Source organism: Lynx rufus, unplaced genomic scaffold, assembly GCF_022079265.1.
Source record: "Lynx rufus isolate CCGP_SWC_20201006 ecotype Redwood Valley unplaced genomic scaffold, mLynRuf1.p SCAF_2, whole genome shotgun sequence".
In the NCBI taxonomy this organism is placed as follows: Eukaryota; Metazoa; Chordata; class Mammalia; order Carnivora; family Felidae; genus Lynx; species Lynx rufus.
In genome coordinates this window covers 67,601,110-67,617,696 of record NW_025814834.1, presented here as the reverse complement: position 1 = coordinate 67,617,696, position 16,587 = coordinate 67,601,110, and the positions used below count along the sequence as shown (strand labels likewise).

The 16,587-nt window shown below is 34.4% G+C and overlaps 1 protein-coding gene across 9 annotated transcripts in view; it reads right to left on the bottom strand.

Annotated features, from left to right (window-relative positions):
* The window catches only part of LOC124515211 (sodium channel protein type 3 subunit alpha), an 81,837-nt gene that overhangs the window by 8,026 nt on the left and 57,224 nt on the right, over window positions 1–16,587 (bottom strand). For all 9 annotated transcript variants that reach the window (XM_047083880.1, XM_047083884.1, XM_047083878.1 and 6 more), the window contains exons 17-20: window positions 11,045–11,165; window positions 9,510–9,664; window positions 8,592–8,765; window positions 2,234–2,356 (exon numbers count right to left, since the gene is read on the bottom strand). In XM_047083880.1, the coding sequence (XP_046939836.1) occupies window positions 2,234–2,356; window positions 8,592–8,765; window positions 9,510–9,664; window positions 11,045–11,165 (573 nt within the window). The remainder of the gene's footprint in view (window positions 1–2,233; window positions 2,357–8,591; window positions 8,766–9,509; window positions 9,665–11,044; window positions 11,166–16,587) is intronic.

Here is a 16,587-nt window from a genome sequence, read left to right as displayed (position 1 = left end):
GCTGGGGAGAAAAGAAAAAAAATGCATCAAATACCAACAGAAGAAGTAATCGTCATTCAGCAAAACATTTTCATTTTCAAAAGTGTTAATGAATGACTGATGATTTGAAAACAAGGTTAAACAAATCCTTTACAAATGAAGTATTAATAATGCCTTAAATCTGCATCCACAGATCAAGTCAACTTTTTATGACCATGAAGAATAGAGTTAGGAATTTACAAGGTTCTTTTTTTTTCTCTACTGGTAAATCCCAGTTTAAAAAAGTATATTAAATGAGATGGAATTTATCTCTGGACATAAAAGTACTGAATATGTCCTCATTATTATTCTAAATCTCTCAAATGTTCACTTTGGGGTACATGTTGCTTCATCAACCTACACTGACCTGTTTCATGAAGGAGAAATCAAGTTACCTTTCCTCTTGTTAAATTCAAAAGAGCTTAAGTTGTATTTTGAAATCTCTAGGGAGGTTGACAGTATCTTTTCTTGTCTAATTTAATCTGATTCATATTGGACTATTTTGTTAGGCATGTATATTAAATAAAACTATTGTTTTATTTTAAAATACTGTAAAAGTGGGGCACCTGGGTGGCTCGTTCGGTTGTGTCTGACTTTGGCTGAGGTCATGATCTCACTGTTCATGGGTTCAAGCCCCACATCAGGCTCCATGCTGACAACTCAGAACCTGGAACCTGCTTCGGATTCTGGGTCTCCCTCTCATTCTGCCCCTTCCCCACTTGCTCGCTCTCTCTCTCTCTCTCTCTCTCTCTCTCAAATAAACGTTAAAAAATTTTTAAATACTGCAAATGTTATGTTAGAAATCAACACCAAAAATTTTTTAATTAACATCAAAACCTGAAATTCAAAGTTGTAAAAATTTCATATGCTACTTGTTTTATTTCTTTTAGAAATTAAGTCATATATATTATACTTGCCACATTTCTTTGTTACTAAAATTTGTGTAAAATGACCTGCACAAATTTTCTTATCAAATAAATATATGATACATTTACCATATTTTATAGTGGGAATATTAATTCTGCCATATGGTTGAATTAAAATGCCAAACTATTTTTTCAGATTGGAGCAAATTTATAAGTTTCTTATTTTGTTCAATTGCTATCTCCCCTCAAAGAGGAATTGTTAATATGCAGCTGTGGATTCAAGACGAGGGCTTAAGTCAATAATGGCAAAGATTGGTTTGAAAAGAACTTGAAATTATATAATTTTTATGAATTTTATCTTGTCCTGTGACTTTTTTATCAAGTAGCAACGAAATGAAATTAGAATGTAAAACCAAATATTTCTTTGCTTACAGTGCTTCTGGAAAGTCTGGAGAGTGGTTTCATTCTCCCTGATGAGTGAATCTCAAAGTCAAGGCTGAAGTGTTTTTATTGCTCCAAACAAACCTTCTAACATAAAAGCCCTACGGCCAGGGAGAAATGTAATAGCCATGTGCATTTGCATGCTGGGTTAAACAAAGCTGGCCTTTGCTAAATAGTATTTTGAGGGGCATGACAGGAGATTGTGTAACTAAATAAGTGTGTACTTTACATGTAGGTGCATAAAATATACACTAAAGAAGAGAGCTGGTGAGAATGATACACATGCTATGGAAAAAGAGAACCTCATTCAGAATGCTCTGTTAAAAGAGCAATCTTTAAAACAAACCCCAGGGGTTGCCTGAAATGCCAACTTTATTATTCTAACCCCCTATTTTGGTTGCTTAGGATGTATAGATTTTATCAGAGGCTACAATTTAGTGTTGTTTTCTTGTACAACAAGTGTTTTTTGTTACTCCTGTTAATTGAAGAAGTAAAGCACACAAAAACTCTTTACTTTTCATTCATTACCAGTGATTTCTGAGGAATCAAACTGCCCATTGGGAGGAAGAAACACCCTTACTAAGATGAATGTCAATAGTAAATAATCATTTAAAAATGCATAAGCAATGAAAAGAAATAAATGGCAGCACATTTTTTGGATGTTGTAGAAACATCCTTGAACTGTTATCAGAAGACTTGAATTCTAGTCCTGTTCTGCCACAGTTTCTGAGGACCTGATTGTATAAACCTCAGTTTCATGAGGCTGGCCTTAGTGATCTCTAAGATTCCTGCTCTGAAATTCTGTAACTCTATGAACTAAATATCAGAAGAGTGTGGTACCCCTCTGTATCTAAATGATCACCTACATTTAATTCTGACATGAATCATCAGAGTTTTTTTCTTCTTACCCTCATGCCTTCAAACCGGGATAATGCTCTTAGAGGTCTTAAAGCTCTTAGTGTCCGTAGGGATTTAATGGCACCAAGTTCTGAGTAGCCGAGAGCGTTGGCTACCAAGCTAACCAAAGAAACCTACAAAACAAAAGATATTAATCAGTCCACCAAGAAACAAACTGTTGACTAAAGACATAGGATATGGTGTCTCTTCTTTAGTACCAGCCACATAAAATTCAGACGTATCTTGGCAGCCTTCACCTTCCACATAGTGGGATCATCTTACATTGCCAGGCTCATCTGATGTCACTGCTTTTCTTACCAATGGAAACAGAGTCTTTGCTCATTTTTATAAACATCTGTAAACCCTTCAAGTTAGATATTTCATCCCATGGAACCCCTTTCAACCTGTGTATGTATAACTGATGATTCAGGATTTGATTCAAAAGCCAGATTCTCTGTGGATCTGTGCTTTATATCATTGATTGGAAGTTGTATTTCTCTCCTGAATTTATATAGTGTCTTGGTTATGTGTCCTGGAAGCATTTACCATTTAATAGAGTCAGTTGCTTAGATATCTTCTTTTCCCCTTCCAGGCAGGTCACATAAACTTTTCATGGACTGGCATGAAACATTCTTCTCTTACGGTGCCTAATGCTATCTGGTTGAATATGTTTTGTATAAATAAATAATGGGATAGTTTTACCTGAAAAAAAAATTTATCAAACTGTGTTGTAGTTTCACAATAATGAAGAAATATTTTCCCAAACTTCTGGACTTATAATTTAGTGAAATACATCTTCTGATATTTACACGTAACGAAATTTTAGTTAAATGTATGAAAGGTTAAAGAAGGCATGTCCTTTTTTGAGAGGAAGATACTTTATTTGCTTAGATTTTCTTTCAATATAGTAGCATATATTGAACATTTACTATATGTAAGGTTCTGTTCTTTTTTTAATTTTTTATGTTTATTTATTTTTGAGAGAGAGGCAGAGAGAGACAGAGACAGAGTGCAAGTGGGGGGAGGGGCAGAGAGAGAAGGAGACACAGAATCCAAAGCAGGCTCCAGGCTCTGAGTGGTCATCACAGAGCCCGACACAAGGCTTGAACTCACAAACCGTGAGATCGTGATCTGAGCCGAAGTCAGATGCTTAACCAACTGAGCCACCCAGGTGCACTGCAAGGTTCTGTTCTAAGTGCCTTATGCACATAAATCTCAAGATGTAGATACTATTACTATTGCCTTTTCACTGGTGAGGAGGTTAAGCCCCCCACCTCCCCAAAAGAAAAGAGATGAAGAGGTAATAAGAGGTGGAGTTGGGACTTGAACCCAAGTGATCTGACGTCAAAACCATACCTTATCCTTTTGCACACCTTATCAAAAATTTGTTTCTCGTTTTGTAACAGGAAGAGCTTTAAGACCTCCAAGAAGATATTTGTTTGTCATCTGAGCCACAAAATACAGAAAATAGTTTGAGTGACTATCTTCTCAATTCTCAAGGACTGTACAAGTGCTTTCCTTAATGTGTAGGGAGGGAGGAGTTAATTCATTACATCCGCTGGATGCTTTAAAGGCATGTGAACTTAATTTCTTGTGAGAAAGGCTGTTGAAAATGGATCTGAATGAATCCTCCAACAGTCTTATGAGGTAGAATGGAAACAGTCATCTGCCCAAGAACACATGGTACAAAGCATGACACAAAAAACAGAACTGAGCCTTTAAAGGCAAATGGAACCACTGTTCCCTCGTTGTTTAATTTAGCATACATCTCACAGAATTTAACAGAAAAATAAATGACTAGTGGCAAGATAATTTATTGAGCTATTCATTTCTGTCTAGTGTTTGCTGCTACAGAAGACTGGAAAGATGGGAAAGGTTATTAGAGAACATGCAATCTTCTGTATTCTGGGCTTCTTTGCCTCAGGAAGCATTCACAGTTTCTTTAGTCCTCTGGAGCTGCTTTCAGAAGAGTTCCCTCATGCTCTCCAAGTCTTTTTATTTGAGAACTGGGAGTTTAAAGGGAAGTGGCTGGAAATTCCTCAAGACCTCAAGTAAGGAAGCTTATGCTTTGAGAAGAAAAGAAAGGCAATAGCCAAAATCAGAGAGTACTGGATGGATCGGAAATTCTGGGTTCAAAGACTAGGAGGGACCACTTGCATATAACTACCTCACCATGCCTGACTCTGAGTTATTAGAGAAGTGGGGCACAAGTAACTGAGCTTCCTTTAATGGGCCTCATCCCATTTTATGTAGGATAAAAACTAATTTATTGAGGTAACTAATGTGAAAAACTTCATATACTTTAAGGCAATATTGAAAAAAATAATTTTAAAGATTTGCCATGCACTTAAAATTTGAAGATAATATCCTATATTGATAGCATGCTTTACAACTTACAATGGTCTTTTTTTTACTTATTTACCTGTCTGAGAGTGGTCAAATGACTAGCCCAAGAAAAGGTAGCAAGGGGCAAGCCATGGCAGGAATTTAAGCCTTCTGTTTTCAAGGCCAATGTGTTTTCCACCTCAGCAAATATGTCCCCAACCTTTCAATGTATATTATTTTTGGTTTCATCTCTTTTGTGATAAATACAAAAGGCACTCCTGCTAATGTGTACAAAGTGTAAGAGAAGCCCTGTGACAAAAACTGAATTTTTAGTATAAATTTACATGAATCCAGGTGCCTCACAATACAGCAAATTTATGAACCTGTTTGTGTTACAAGTTTCAGGAGGTTGGTTTAGTTGTCTTCCATACCTTTCCATGTTTCTGTATCAACGAGACTGAGAAAGAGAATTAATGCAGGAGGGATTTGATGATTTTGAAGAAGACCCTGGGAGTTCTGTGAGTGGTTAATGAACCAAGTAATGTGAATGTATTTCTCTTTAAAATAGCTTAAGATGATTTATTAAGTTCAGTATGAGCAAGTTGAAGTAAAAACCACAGTCACCTCCATGCATTCCAATGACACATTTCATTCCAAATACTTGCATGATTTTTGATGGCAAAATCCAGAAGCATTCTCATTAAAGTGGACTAAAAGAATATGCCCACTACCAACATTTTTTTAACACTTTCTGGAAAAAGAAATAAGAGCTATATGCATTAGAAAAGTAGTAGAATTCATTATTTGCTGATATATTATTGTTGACCTCAACAAAACAAAGGAATAAAGTAAAAAACTATTATAAGAAATAATACAATTACTTTAGGTGCTAATATATGTTTTCATATATTTTTTAAAAAGTTGTATAGGAGCCTTTGGAACTATATAAACTTTAAAATATTAACATGAGAAAGTATAAGTATAATTTATTATTGTTTTAAGAACAGAGAGCACTGACCCCACCAGATGTTAAAACCAATTATAAATCTGCAATAATTCAAGTTGTTATGTTAATAGACAAAGAAATGAATGAAATAAATAAAATCCAAATTAGACCTAAGATATGCTGAGATTTACCATGTAGTTAAAGGTAGCGTTTCAAAGGAGAGGTTAAAAAAAGAGAGAGAGAGAGAGAGAGAGAGAGGCAGGCAGAAATCATTTTGAAAAAAATAGTGTTGGATCCTAATCTCACACCTTACACCAAAATAAAAATTAAATGGATGAAGAAACAAACAAAACTCCATCTATAAAACTGGGGAAAAAACATGAAAAAGTGTTTTAATAATCTTTACATAACAGGGTCTTCAGAAGCATGAACAAACCAAGAAGGGGAAAAAATGAGACTGATAAGTTTGACCAAATCAATATGAAACATTTCTACGTGACAAAAAAACAAAGTCAAGAAACAAAAGCCCAAATAGGCAAAACAATCATACCACATGCGACAAAAGATCTTATTTTTATTTTTATTTATTTACATATATTTTAAATGTTTTATTTTATTTTTGAAAGAGACAGGCAGAGACAGAGTATGAACAGGAGAGGGGCAGAGAGAGAGGGAGACACAGAATCTGAAGCAGACTCCAAGCTCTGGGCTGTCAGCACAGTGCCTGATGCGGGGCTCAAACTCACGAACCATGAGATCATGACTTGAGCTGAAGTCAGACGCTCAACCGACTGAGCCACCCAGGAGCCCCCAAAGATCTTATTTTTAGATTTTATTTGTTTATATCTTTACTGTTTGTTCCTTCCTTCCAGAGGGTGTAAGCTCTAACAGAGCTTGATCTGTTCATGTTCACACCTCCTTTGTTTAAAATGGCACGTGGCCCTTTTTAGGTGCTCAGCACGTTTATTAAATAAATGAATGAATGTTAGGAGGTTGGATAGGTAGCCCACTGCAGTCTACATTTACTTTTAGGTAGGGAATTGAAGAGATCACATTTTTACACAGATACATTTTTCAAGGTTTGAAACATGTTCCTTCTGGTTTGAAGTACTTCACTTACACCTCAGATTTTTTTTTAACTTTCTGTGGCTGTTTATTTATTTATCTTTTTAACAGCAATTTACCTGATGGACTGTGAAGCCCTTTTAAGTATGTTTTACTTGTACTTTCAAGAACAGTTTTATCTCTATGTTTACTTTAGCTTAGTGGACCCAGTGGTCTGAGAACAAGTTAACTGAGGTTATATTAATTCACATATTTCAGCCCTAGCTTTGTGAAAGATAGACCCTAGACCCATTTAAGGTAACATAATTTGTCCCAAAGTAGAAGGCTTTAATTACCCAGTTCCAGCCTACTAATTGAGACTCACTAAAAGGGAAGTAATTTTTTTTAGCAACATTTTTTGAAATTAAATTTATTCATTTAGACATTACTCAATAGATACTTATGTATCTATATTAGGTGTCTCTAAGGATACAAACATGATACAAAACCCCTGCTATTGAGAGATTTTAGCATCTTATTTATATTTCCTATATGGGGCAAATATATGGAAATACTTGAAGTACAATGTAGTATTTTAGTAAATGTAAAATTTTTAGTAAATGTAAATATTTCAGTAAATTTCAGAATTCTCTGGATAAGTTCTATCACATTTGTAAATGACCTTCATGCATGACAAGATCTTTCTGAACCAGAGAGGATTCTTAAATGTATTTAAGTGTTCTTCAGGGAGAAGCTGGAGATGATAATAAGTGGTAAATCCCAAAGCCACAGTCTGAAAATACAGTATTACATTTATAACAGATAGGAAACTCATGGGGTAAAGGAGAACTGAATTGAGAATCAGGAAATTTGGACACTAATCTCAGCTTTGTTACTAAGTAGTTGTATTATCTTAGGAAAATTATTTAAACTGAGGCTTCAGTTTCCTAATGTCTAGAATAAATCCTAGATATTCTTTGAGGCCCATTCCACCGCAGATCATAAGAATATTAAACTTCCCTTATGGATAGCTTTTCAGGGTAACATTGAGACTCATTTCTTTTGTCCATTAAAGGCCAACCATGGGAATTAGAAATCATTTCTGGTCCATTGAAGTGATCTGGTAGCAGATTTCTTATCAACTCAAAGGGTTAAACTTACATTGGTTATAGTATTATAAGTTATGCATGCGTGGGAAAAAGGGGAGTAGAATTTAGATAGGCCCACACTTGTCAAAATGATAAAATGAATGCACACATACAGCAATTATTCATTCATATTGGCAAGTGTTAGGGCTAAAAAGTGCTTTCTGATTGCTAAGGAACAGCTAGAGATGGTGCTTGAAGTACCTTGTTTTTTTGGGGAGGCTGTGAAGCTTTGTGCAGTGGAATATCAAAGACTACAAAGAACCAGATGACTGTCATTTTGCTCCAGTGTTTCTTCATCACTTGGAATGAGAATAGGGTGCAAGTCAGACAGATCCTATAACTGGTGATGTTTTTATGACTACTGACCCCAGGGTAGTCAGATTCAGAGCAGGGCTCCTATACCTAACTCTCTGCATGGTGTATGTCTGAAGAGCTACTGGGATATCTACTTACTGATTTAAGAGTGGAAATGTATTTTATTGTCTCTGTGGATATGTGGCTGAATGAATACAATCAATGGGTTATTTTAGCATTATTTAGTAACAGGTAGTCTAGAAAGGAATTAAAATGCAATCTCACAATCTCTGGCCCCAAATCTATCTTAATTTTACCTCCTGGAGATTTTTTTAAAACTGTTAATAATTTAAGAGCTTAGATCTGTCAACTAATAGATTCTTAGCTATTCCTTACCTTGAGGTCCTTAAGTTTCAGAAAAAGAGCTGTCTGCTTATGGCACAGAACACACACTTTCTTTTACATTTATTGTAGGTTTTTTTTTAACTGCATAGTTGTGTCAGCATTAGGGAGAGTAGGTTCTCAAAAGTCAAGGTTTTAATATAGAAATATGTGAAATGTCAAACTTGCCTTTTTAAAAATAATTTCATAAAAATCACTCAGGATACTTACGTCGACAATCAAGAAATCTAGCCAGCACCAGGCATTGGTGAAATATGTTTGAAATCCATAAGCTACCCATTTGAGGAGCATTTCCAGAATGAATATATAAGTGAAGACCTTGTCAGCGTATTCTAGCATGGTTTTGATAGTCTTTCGCTGTTCGATGTATATATCTTCAAAAGCCTGTGAGTCAAAAATACTTTTATTTTACTTGAATTACTTGCTTCCCTCAAATACTTGATAAAATTGCTTAGTATAATATTGGGCACAAAGCAGTAATTTGATAAATATGGGTTAATATCTGACAAACAAATTCTGAAGACTAAAACTAACAGAAAATGTTGGCAAGGAAATGTCAATATCTTTACTGATTTAAATGTTCTTTCTTTCCTGTCTCTCACCCTCAAATCTCTGTCTCAATTACTGCCATAAAGACATGCTTTTAGAGAAGTAATATGAACTCAGGAAATAACTAGAAGTTCTGTTAATGAGGGATCGACTTGGCCTATTCCAACATTACTTTCATTGATTCCCTGAATGATCTGTCTTATTTTGAAAGAATAAACTGATTATACATAAAGAAAACACAATACACTTTTAGTCCATAAATGTTAATATAATTATTAGGGAGAACTGGATGGTATTTGACATAGAAGTTAACGTAGTTACAGAATGTCTCTGTAAGTGGTTGTCTCAGTGAGGAAAACATCTATTAGATAAACACCAGATGAGAAATTCCATCTGGCAGTTCATAGTTTTGATTTATTCTGTGCTGAGTTTTGCATAGTTAAACTCTGGGTGCCAAGCTCTGCAAGGCATAGATATACCTCCTTTTTTGCCTCTTAAACTCAATGTATGTTTGTGGTATTTTCAGAGCATTAGCTATTTCACTAGAACCTGATTCTTACCACTTTGCATTTTACTTACCAAAGCACCACTGCTGAGAAGAATCATGAAGACAATGAAAGTCTCAAACCAGTTGTGTTCAACAATGCTATAGCAGGTTTTCCGAAGATTCCACCAGACCTTTCCTTTGCCCTCTTCTATACTTACTTGACAGAATGGAAATTTTTTAATACATCCTAAAAGATAACATTAAATACAATAAATTAGAAATGTATATATATTTTGTACAAGATATTGATTCAACAATCCCATACATTATTGAGTGTTCACCACAATACGTGTAGTCACAGTCTGTCACATACATAGTTATTACAATATTACTGACTGTGTTCTCAGTGCTATACTTTTCATCTCCATGATTTACTTATTTTATAACTGGAAGTTCATACCTGTTAATCCCATTTTGCCCATCTATTTTGCCCATCTATTTTGCCCATCCCCTTACCCATTCTTCACTTTCCCACCCACCTCCATCATTCCTAGAAAATATATTTTAATCTTAAATAGGAAAAAATTAAACTTTGTTGCTTTCTTCCCATGCCAGTCTCAGATCATCATTTACAGGGGAACTGGCTACTTCATTCCCTAGTTATCTTTAGCATCTTTCCTATAAAATGAATCATTCTCAGACTTATATATTCAGCCAGCCACCTGAAATTCAAGGAATTACTTTATCAAGAGTTGCATGAGTATAAATGTTTTAATACTAGTTAGAATCTCTCTTTGCCTCAAGGCCATTGATGGAAATAGGTTTGGGGGAAAACTGCACTTTCAAATTGTTTATTAACTCCTTGATGTGATCCTGAATTTTTTACTTCCTTCTTTTCATGTACAGAAAAGCCCCCTGTTGTCCTAGGTATCAGCCACTGTCATTTTTCCCAAGCTAATTTATTTTCAGCTTCAGTGCTTTTCTTAGTTACACTATGACTCATCTTGTCAGTTAGTATCTCTGTTCCTTTGTCCTCCCCCTCCTAGTTTTCATGTTATTTCTAATTCTCATCCATTCTTCTGCTCTCTCTGAGCTACTACTCATTGGATTAAATCCAGTCACAGTGAATCAGCAAATCTTTATTGATCTGTGTGCAAGACACTATACTGGTCTCTGTGAGAACAACTACTGTTTTCCCTGTCAAAACTCTACAAAACATCCGCATCCCCTAACAGCTCTGGTCACAGCACAAATTAACCACATTTGAAACTGTGAAGGATGGGGTATAATTATTGTAGCATCTATAAATCAAATCACAACATTGTCAATGAGGTCTGAAGGGACTGCAGTCAGTATCAATAAGATGACATTCCAGAACGCTATTTATCTCATAGGGTTAGCCTCTCCACATTCTGGAGGATGAAACGAAAAACAAAAGACATGTCAAATCACTGCTATTCCACTGTAATCTGGAAATATAGATAAATTAACTTTTCAGAACAAAAGAAAAAAGCAAAGATAAAGTGTCTTTACCATTTCTTTAAAATAGTTCCCTTAAGTGAAGTATTTTCAGCCACTGTAAGAAAAGAAGGGGCATTGCATTTGAATCATATTAGAAATTATTTACCTTCAGTAAAACAAGCTTCTGGTTTAAGGTCTTCCTCAGGCTCCATTTCAGCTTGTTCACCTTCCCGTGGGGGAGCAACATCCACTGTGCTTCCTTCAGATGAGCTGGTTGCATTTAATTTCTGGAAACAAAACCCCATTGCAAATTGTGATTTTTCTCCCCTTTTATTCAGCTAATTTGGAAACTCTTTGTCATGGTGTGAAAAAATGATGGTGATTACATCTGACTCTATTAACGTTACTGACATTAGGTACTAATAATTTAACGTAATTAAAGACCTACTATTTAAAACAATGGAACTGCTGACCTGATTCAGACAGAAGAAAGTAAGACAGCATTCAGCGTGGGTGATTTGGAAATGATGGGTCATACTGATTGTTTTATGATCTCCATTTGTATATGAGTGCCATATGAAAATAGCTTAATGCATTAATACTCAGACCAAATCAAAAATAGTTTGATGAAATTTTGGTATGTTGACATCCACTACTGATTATATTAGTTAAAATGCATCAAATTAGATTATAATTTCCACCTCTTATGATGGAATTTTTCAGAGCAAAGAACATTACCAGTTGTCTCAAACTACTGTCCATGTTTCTGTAATTTTAGAAAGGAAGAGCAGCACATTGACATTAGTCACAGTCATTATATTTCAACTTTGGGCTATATTTTTCCTCTGGCTTACATAATCTTCTTATTTTACTAGCAGAAAGATGATGGATCTCTCTCTGTCTCTCTATCTCTCTCTTTTTGAACTGCTTAAATGACTTCAATACTTGCCAAAGAATCCTAAATCAAATGGAAATTTCTTCATAAATGGCATTGGGCAGAATCTGTATAGACTTTTATTAGGAGCACATTCTGAATTCAACATGTTACCAAGTTGTGAATTTTTCCTGTAAATAAATCATTGTGACATGCCACATGGCTGGGAAGAGCCACTTTAATGTTACAAGAATAAACATTAAATACTTTGAGATCACTTGGGAAGACATTATGGATTTGCAGTGTTTTATGAAAACTGATGCAAAGACATGACATACAACACAGCCTGGCCAATGTAAAGATTTTAGGATGAATAAAACAGCACATGGACATGGTAATGGTTCCAAAGCCCCCCTTAACTTTCGTAGCTAAGTGTTAGGGGTCGCTGTGCCCTAGCCTTCTGAAAGAGTTAATGTGTTACCAAAAAAATCCCCAAATGACTCCCTAAACATTGGTCATATTGGAGGAAATTTGGCTTAGGATTCTTGATTAACTGGAATCATAATGCAAATGTAGTTTAATATTTTATATTGTGAACTAGTTGAAAAGTACTATCCAGATGATACTTCCTGCGATGTTACTTTGAAGGTGAGGTTAATCATGCCCAACTAAATATATTATGAAAATTAAATATATTATGAATATATATTATGAAAAATACTTTAAATCAAAATACAATTCTATAATAAAATACCTCCTTGTCTTGCGTATGCTAAAGAGAGAAACTAGGCCATCATATTCAGCTGATGGTTCTTAGGATCATTATAGTACAAGAATTTTTATCATTAAATTTCTCTACTTTTTGGAGAGCTGAAACACTGAGACATATTTTCTTCCCGCAAGACTTTTCTGCTTCTTATAACCAGAATATCTTTATTCTTTTAAGAAAATCCCAGAAAAGCTACTACTGGATAGAATTGCAACAGCTTCTGATATAACAAAGAAAATACTGGATACTTGTTTGAATTCAGCGACTAACTCTTCCCTTCCAATTTCACTGGTGACTTATGGGTTGAACACTATTATATTTGATGAGTGGCAGTGATAATATCCACTGTATAAATAAAACCAGTAAGAAACCAAATTATTTTGAGGTTAGTTATAAAACATTCCATATTTCTTCTTCCTATTGGCCAAACCAAATTCACCAGTTTCTTCTGAGCCTAGTCATGGATCACCTCTTCCATGAAGCCTTTCTTTCTTACATGATTTCTTTATGCTAAATTTTATAGAATGTTAGGCCATTATACATGATTGCTTTGATCAGATATTCTCATGAATATATATAAATTATGTATGTACATAAAATTTTACATAGGTACAAATTATATATTTATGTATGCATACATAAACGTATATACCAAACACACACACACACACACACACACACATATATATACCAAAAGACCCAAGAACAGAATAAACACTAAATATTTATATCAAATTTAGAGAGTGCCAATAAATGATTGAATGCATTTTGTATTACTTTTATAGAGAGAATTATAGTGTTTAGGTAATTTCATCTCTCCACTTTGATACATAATTCAACAATGGCCTTGATAGAAGTCTATTTAATTGTATTAGAAAATACCTTTTTAATGAATAGGAATTATTTAAAATTAATAATATTTTAGCAATAAAAACCCATGAAATTTCCAAATGTTTTTCTAAGATATTGGCAGACATTCAATAAAGAAATGTTCTTCTAAAATATTGGCAGACATTCAATGAAGGAAGAAAGTAATCAGCATATGTATTTGTATAGATATACAAATACATGTATACTTTCCCATTTGACAACTCTAGAAAACATACTCTTCTCATTTTACCACTGTTAATATAATTGTGAGATGTTCAATTTTTCACATTATAGTTGTCTGCCACATAGTCTACAGATGGTCTTATATTTAAATACAAACACTATACTAACTTAAACCTGAATGACACAAGTAATAGTAGCTGCTAATCTGAATGACAACTGAATCTACCATTGCCAAGTATTGACCATTGGATGTTCTTTTGTTATTAGTACTGTCTTTAGGTTTTAAATGTTTTTGTGAATGTGGTTAACATGTTTGGATATAAATACTTTCAATTTTCTAAATAGTTATGGAAGTTATGCATTGTACATTGTAAAGATTGTAAAATAGAGGGTCAGTAGTGAGTTAGTTTGTCTCTATCTGCCTGGCATTATTATTTTAAAACATGGGTTTTAAAAACAGACAAACCACCCTTCCAAAATTCCACATGTATTCTACTCTTTTCAAACAAGCAGAACCCATTTTACATAGAGAATTGCTTCACAGTTACTCAGGAGTTTTTCTGATTTTAAGTTTTTCTGATTTTAACTTATACCTTAGAAAGTTTCTTAAGGAATATTCAGAGTCTTGTAGACCCTCATGCACCAAAGCTGAAAAGTTAGTTGGTAGGCTAGTGTTCATTTCACTAAGAAGTGTTTTGTGGGAAACTCCTTTCCCTGTGGAAGTTGACATAAGTTAATTCTTCTTAACTTGGAGTATCAGGCTTGTTCTGTTGTAATCTTCATAGGCCACATTTTTTTTGTCATAGGGAAATACATACATTTTCTTCTATGAAGTTACAAAAATCTTGTGTCAACCATATAAAATTTCAAAAGTTGTGAATTTACTTATAAAGTAAAGCTTAGAATGTGCTCTTATTAAGTTACAATTTACTAATTATGATATACTGCCTGATATGCTTTAGTCACTGTATACATAAAGGATTTTACTGCTGTCTTTTTAAAGAATTAATTTGTACCCTAGAAACTTAAATCCTAGAAATTTAAAATCCTGTACGTTGATATAATGCCATCTATGTAATCTAAACATTTTCTAGTTATTTCAATATTTGGCACTCATACTCTGATAGAGCATAGTTTGTGATACATTTTATCATAGCCCTACCAAAATGACTTCCAAATTTATTTAAAAGCATGTAACTGATTTAAAAGCAAGTGACTGATGATAAACACAAAGAATAACTTACTTTCTTTATATTGCCATAGCTGTGATACTACAGTGGTATTAAAAAAAAAAAAGCCAAGAAACCTGAAATGAAATTTTCCATATTAAGGAACTCAATACTATACTAAATAATAAAATTAATACTTTTTTAGAAGTAGTTAGAAAAATATAATTAGGTATATAGGCATAACTGTAGAAAACTTCCATATAAACCATATAGTACAAGTTCAAACTTGTGTTCTTGTACTATTTTCTCCTTACCCCTCCAATATTTTATGGCACTTAAAAGTTCGATTCTTCCATCCCTTGTAGAAACTACTGAATCTACAGAGGGATGATAGCTTATGCTCTACAAATGCACACTGGAAAGCAGGTTTTAAGATGCAACATTCTCCAGGCCTAATTCAGCCACAGAAAACATGCCTGGCTGTAGCAGAAGCCTGGCGCAATACTGTGGAAGCTGCACGCTGATCCAAGAACCATGTTCTCAAAGACATGGTACCTGAATATGTAGTTTTCAAGAAGGTTGACTACAAATACCATTCATAAGAAATGACAGAATCAGCACCCATAAAGGCCATGAGACCATTTTTCCCTCTAATAACATGAACTCATATAGAAATTCTCCTTTGTGATGAATATTGCTCTTGATTTTTATCCAATTAAAACATGAAATTTAACTTTCAGAGATAGAAGAGAATGTTAGCAACTGGCCTACTTCCACTGAAATGCGCTTACATTTCATTTATTTTCAGTCAGCTATCAAATGCTTGACTCTCACAAACTGCTATATGGTTCAAGAGGCAAAAATAAAAGATTCAGCCATTACAGATTGCCTTTAAAATCTAGCCATTTCTCTCATAACTTCTGAGTTTTGTCTTACAAGTAGAAGAGGAAAATTTTTTGATCACACATACTATCAGGGCCTTAGTCTGATCTTTTGGATATGCATATCCATATCTTGACTTACGATCTTTCACTTGAAGAATAGGTAGACACACCAGTAGGCCATTGGGCTGCTTGTCCAAGGCAGGGAGAACAAGATTAAAACCAATAGTTCTCTTTTCTAGGCCACTTATTGAATGGCTAAAAATATAAACCACGTGTATGTGGCTTTGCCTCAACACATTTTAAAAGTGCAACAGCCCTGGTGCTTCTTTAATTTCAAAACAGCGTTAATAAGAACATGATATTTGAAAGTGAAAATAATTATGTGGTAGTTGAAAAGTAAGGTAAAAGGGCATCAAGAAGCCAAAATAAAAAAAAAAAACTGGCTTATCTTGAGAAGGTATACAAAAATTTCCATCTAAACTAGCCTTAATTGGGTTTTATTTCAACAGAAGTACGCTACCACACCAAAACAGTTCTCTAAAGGTCACGATGGGTTTAAAATGGCTATTGACGTACCCATCTGTGCCTCTGAAAGAGTTGCCTCACATTCAGTTTCACAAAGAGAGTGTTTGGAAGACACTGAGAGCAAGACAGAGAAAGCCCAGAGGTACTTTCATTGCTCTCCAGATTCTGAAAACAGAGCACAGTGCCTTTTCCAGAAGAGCATGTGCTTGGGGTCTTCATCAAGTATCTATTTACAGTTTCCATGAAGACTTTGAAATGGAGGGAATACTGTTATAAACATGATGTAAAAGATAATTCTCCAGTACCATTTAATTCTGTCCTGCTTGTGAAGAAAAAATAAATCAGATTTTTTTCACTGGCTAATGTTGGTCATTGAAAGTTAATAGTCATTGTTAAACAAAAATTGTATAAATCAGCAGGGACCTGTATTTTTTC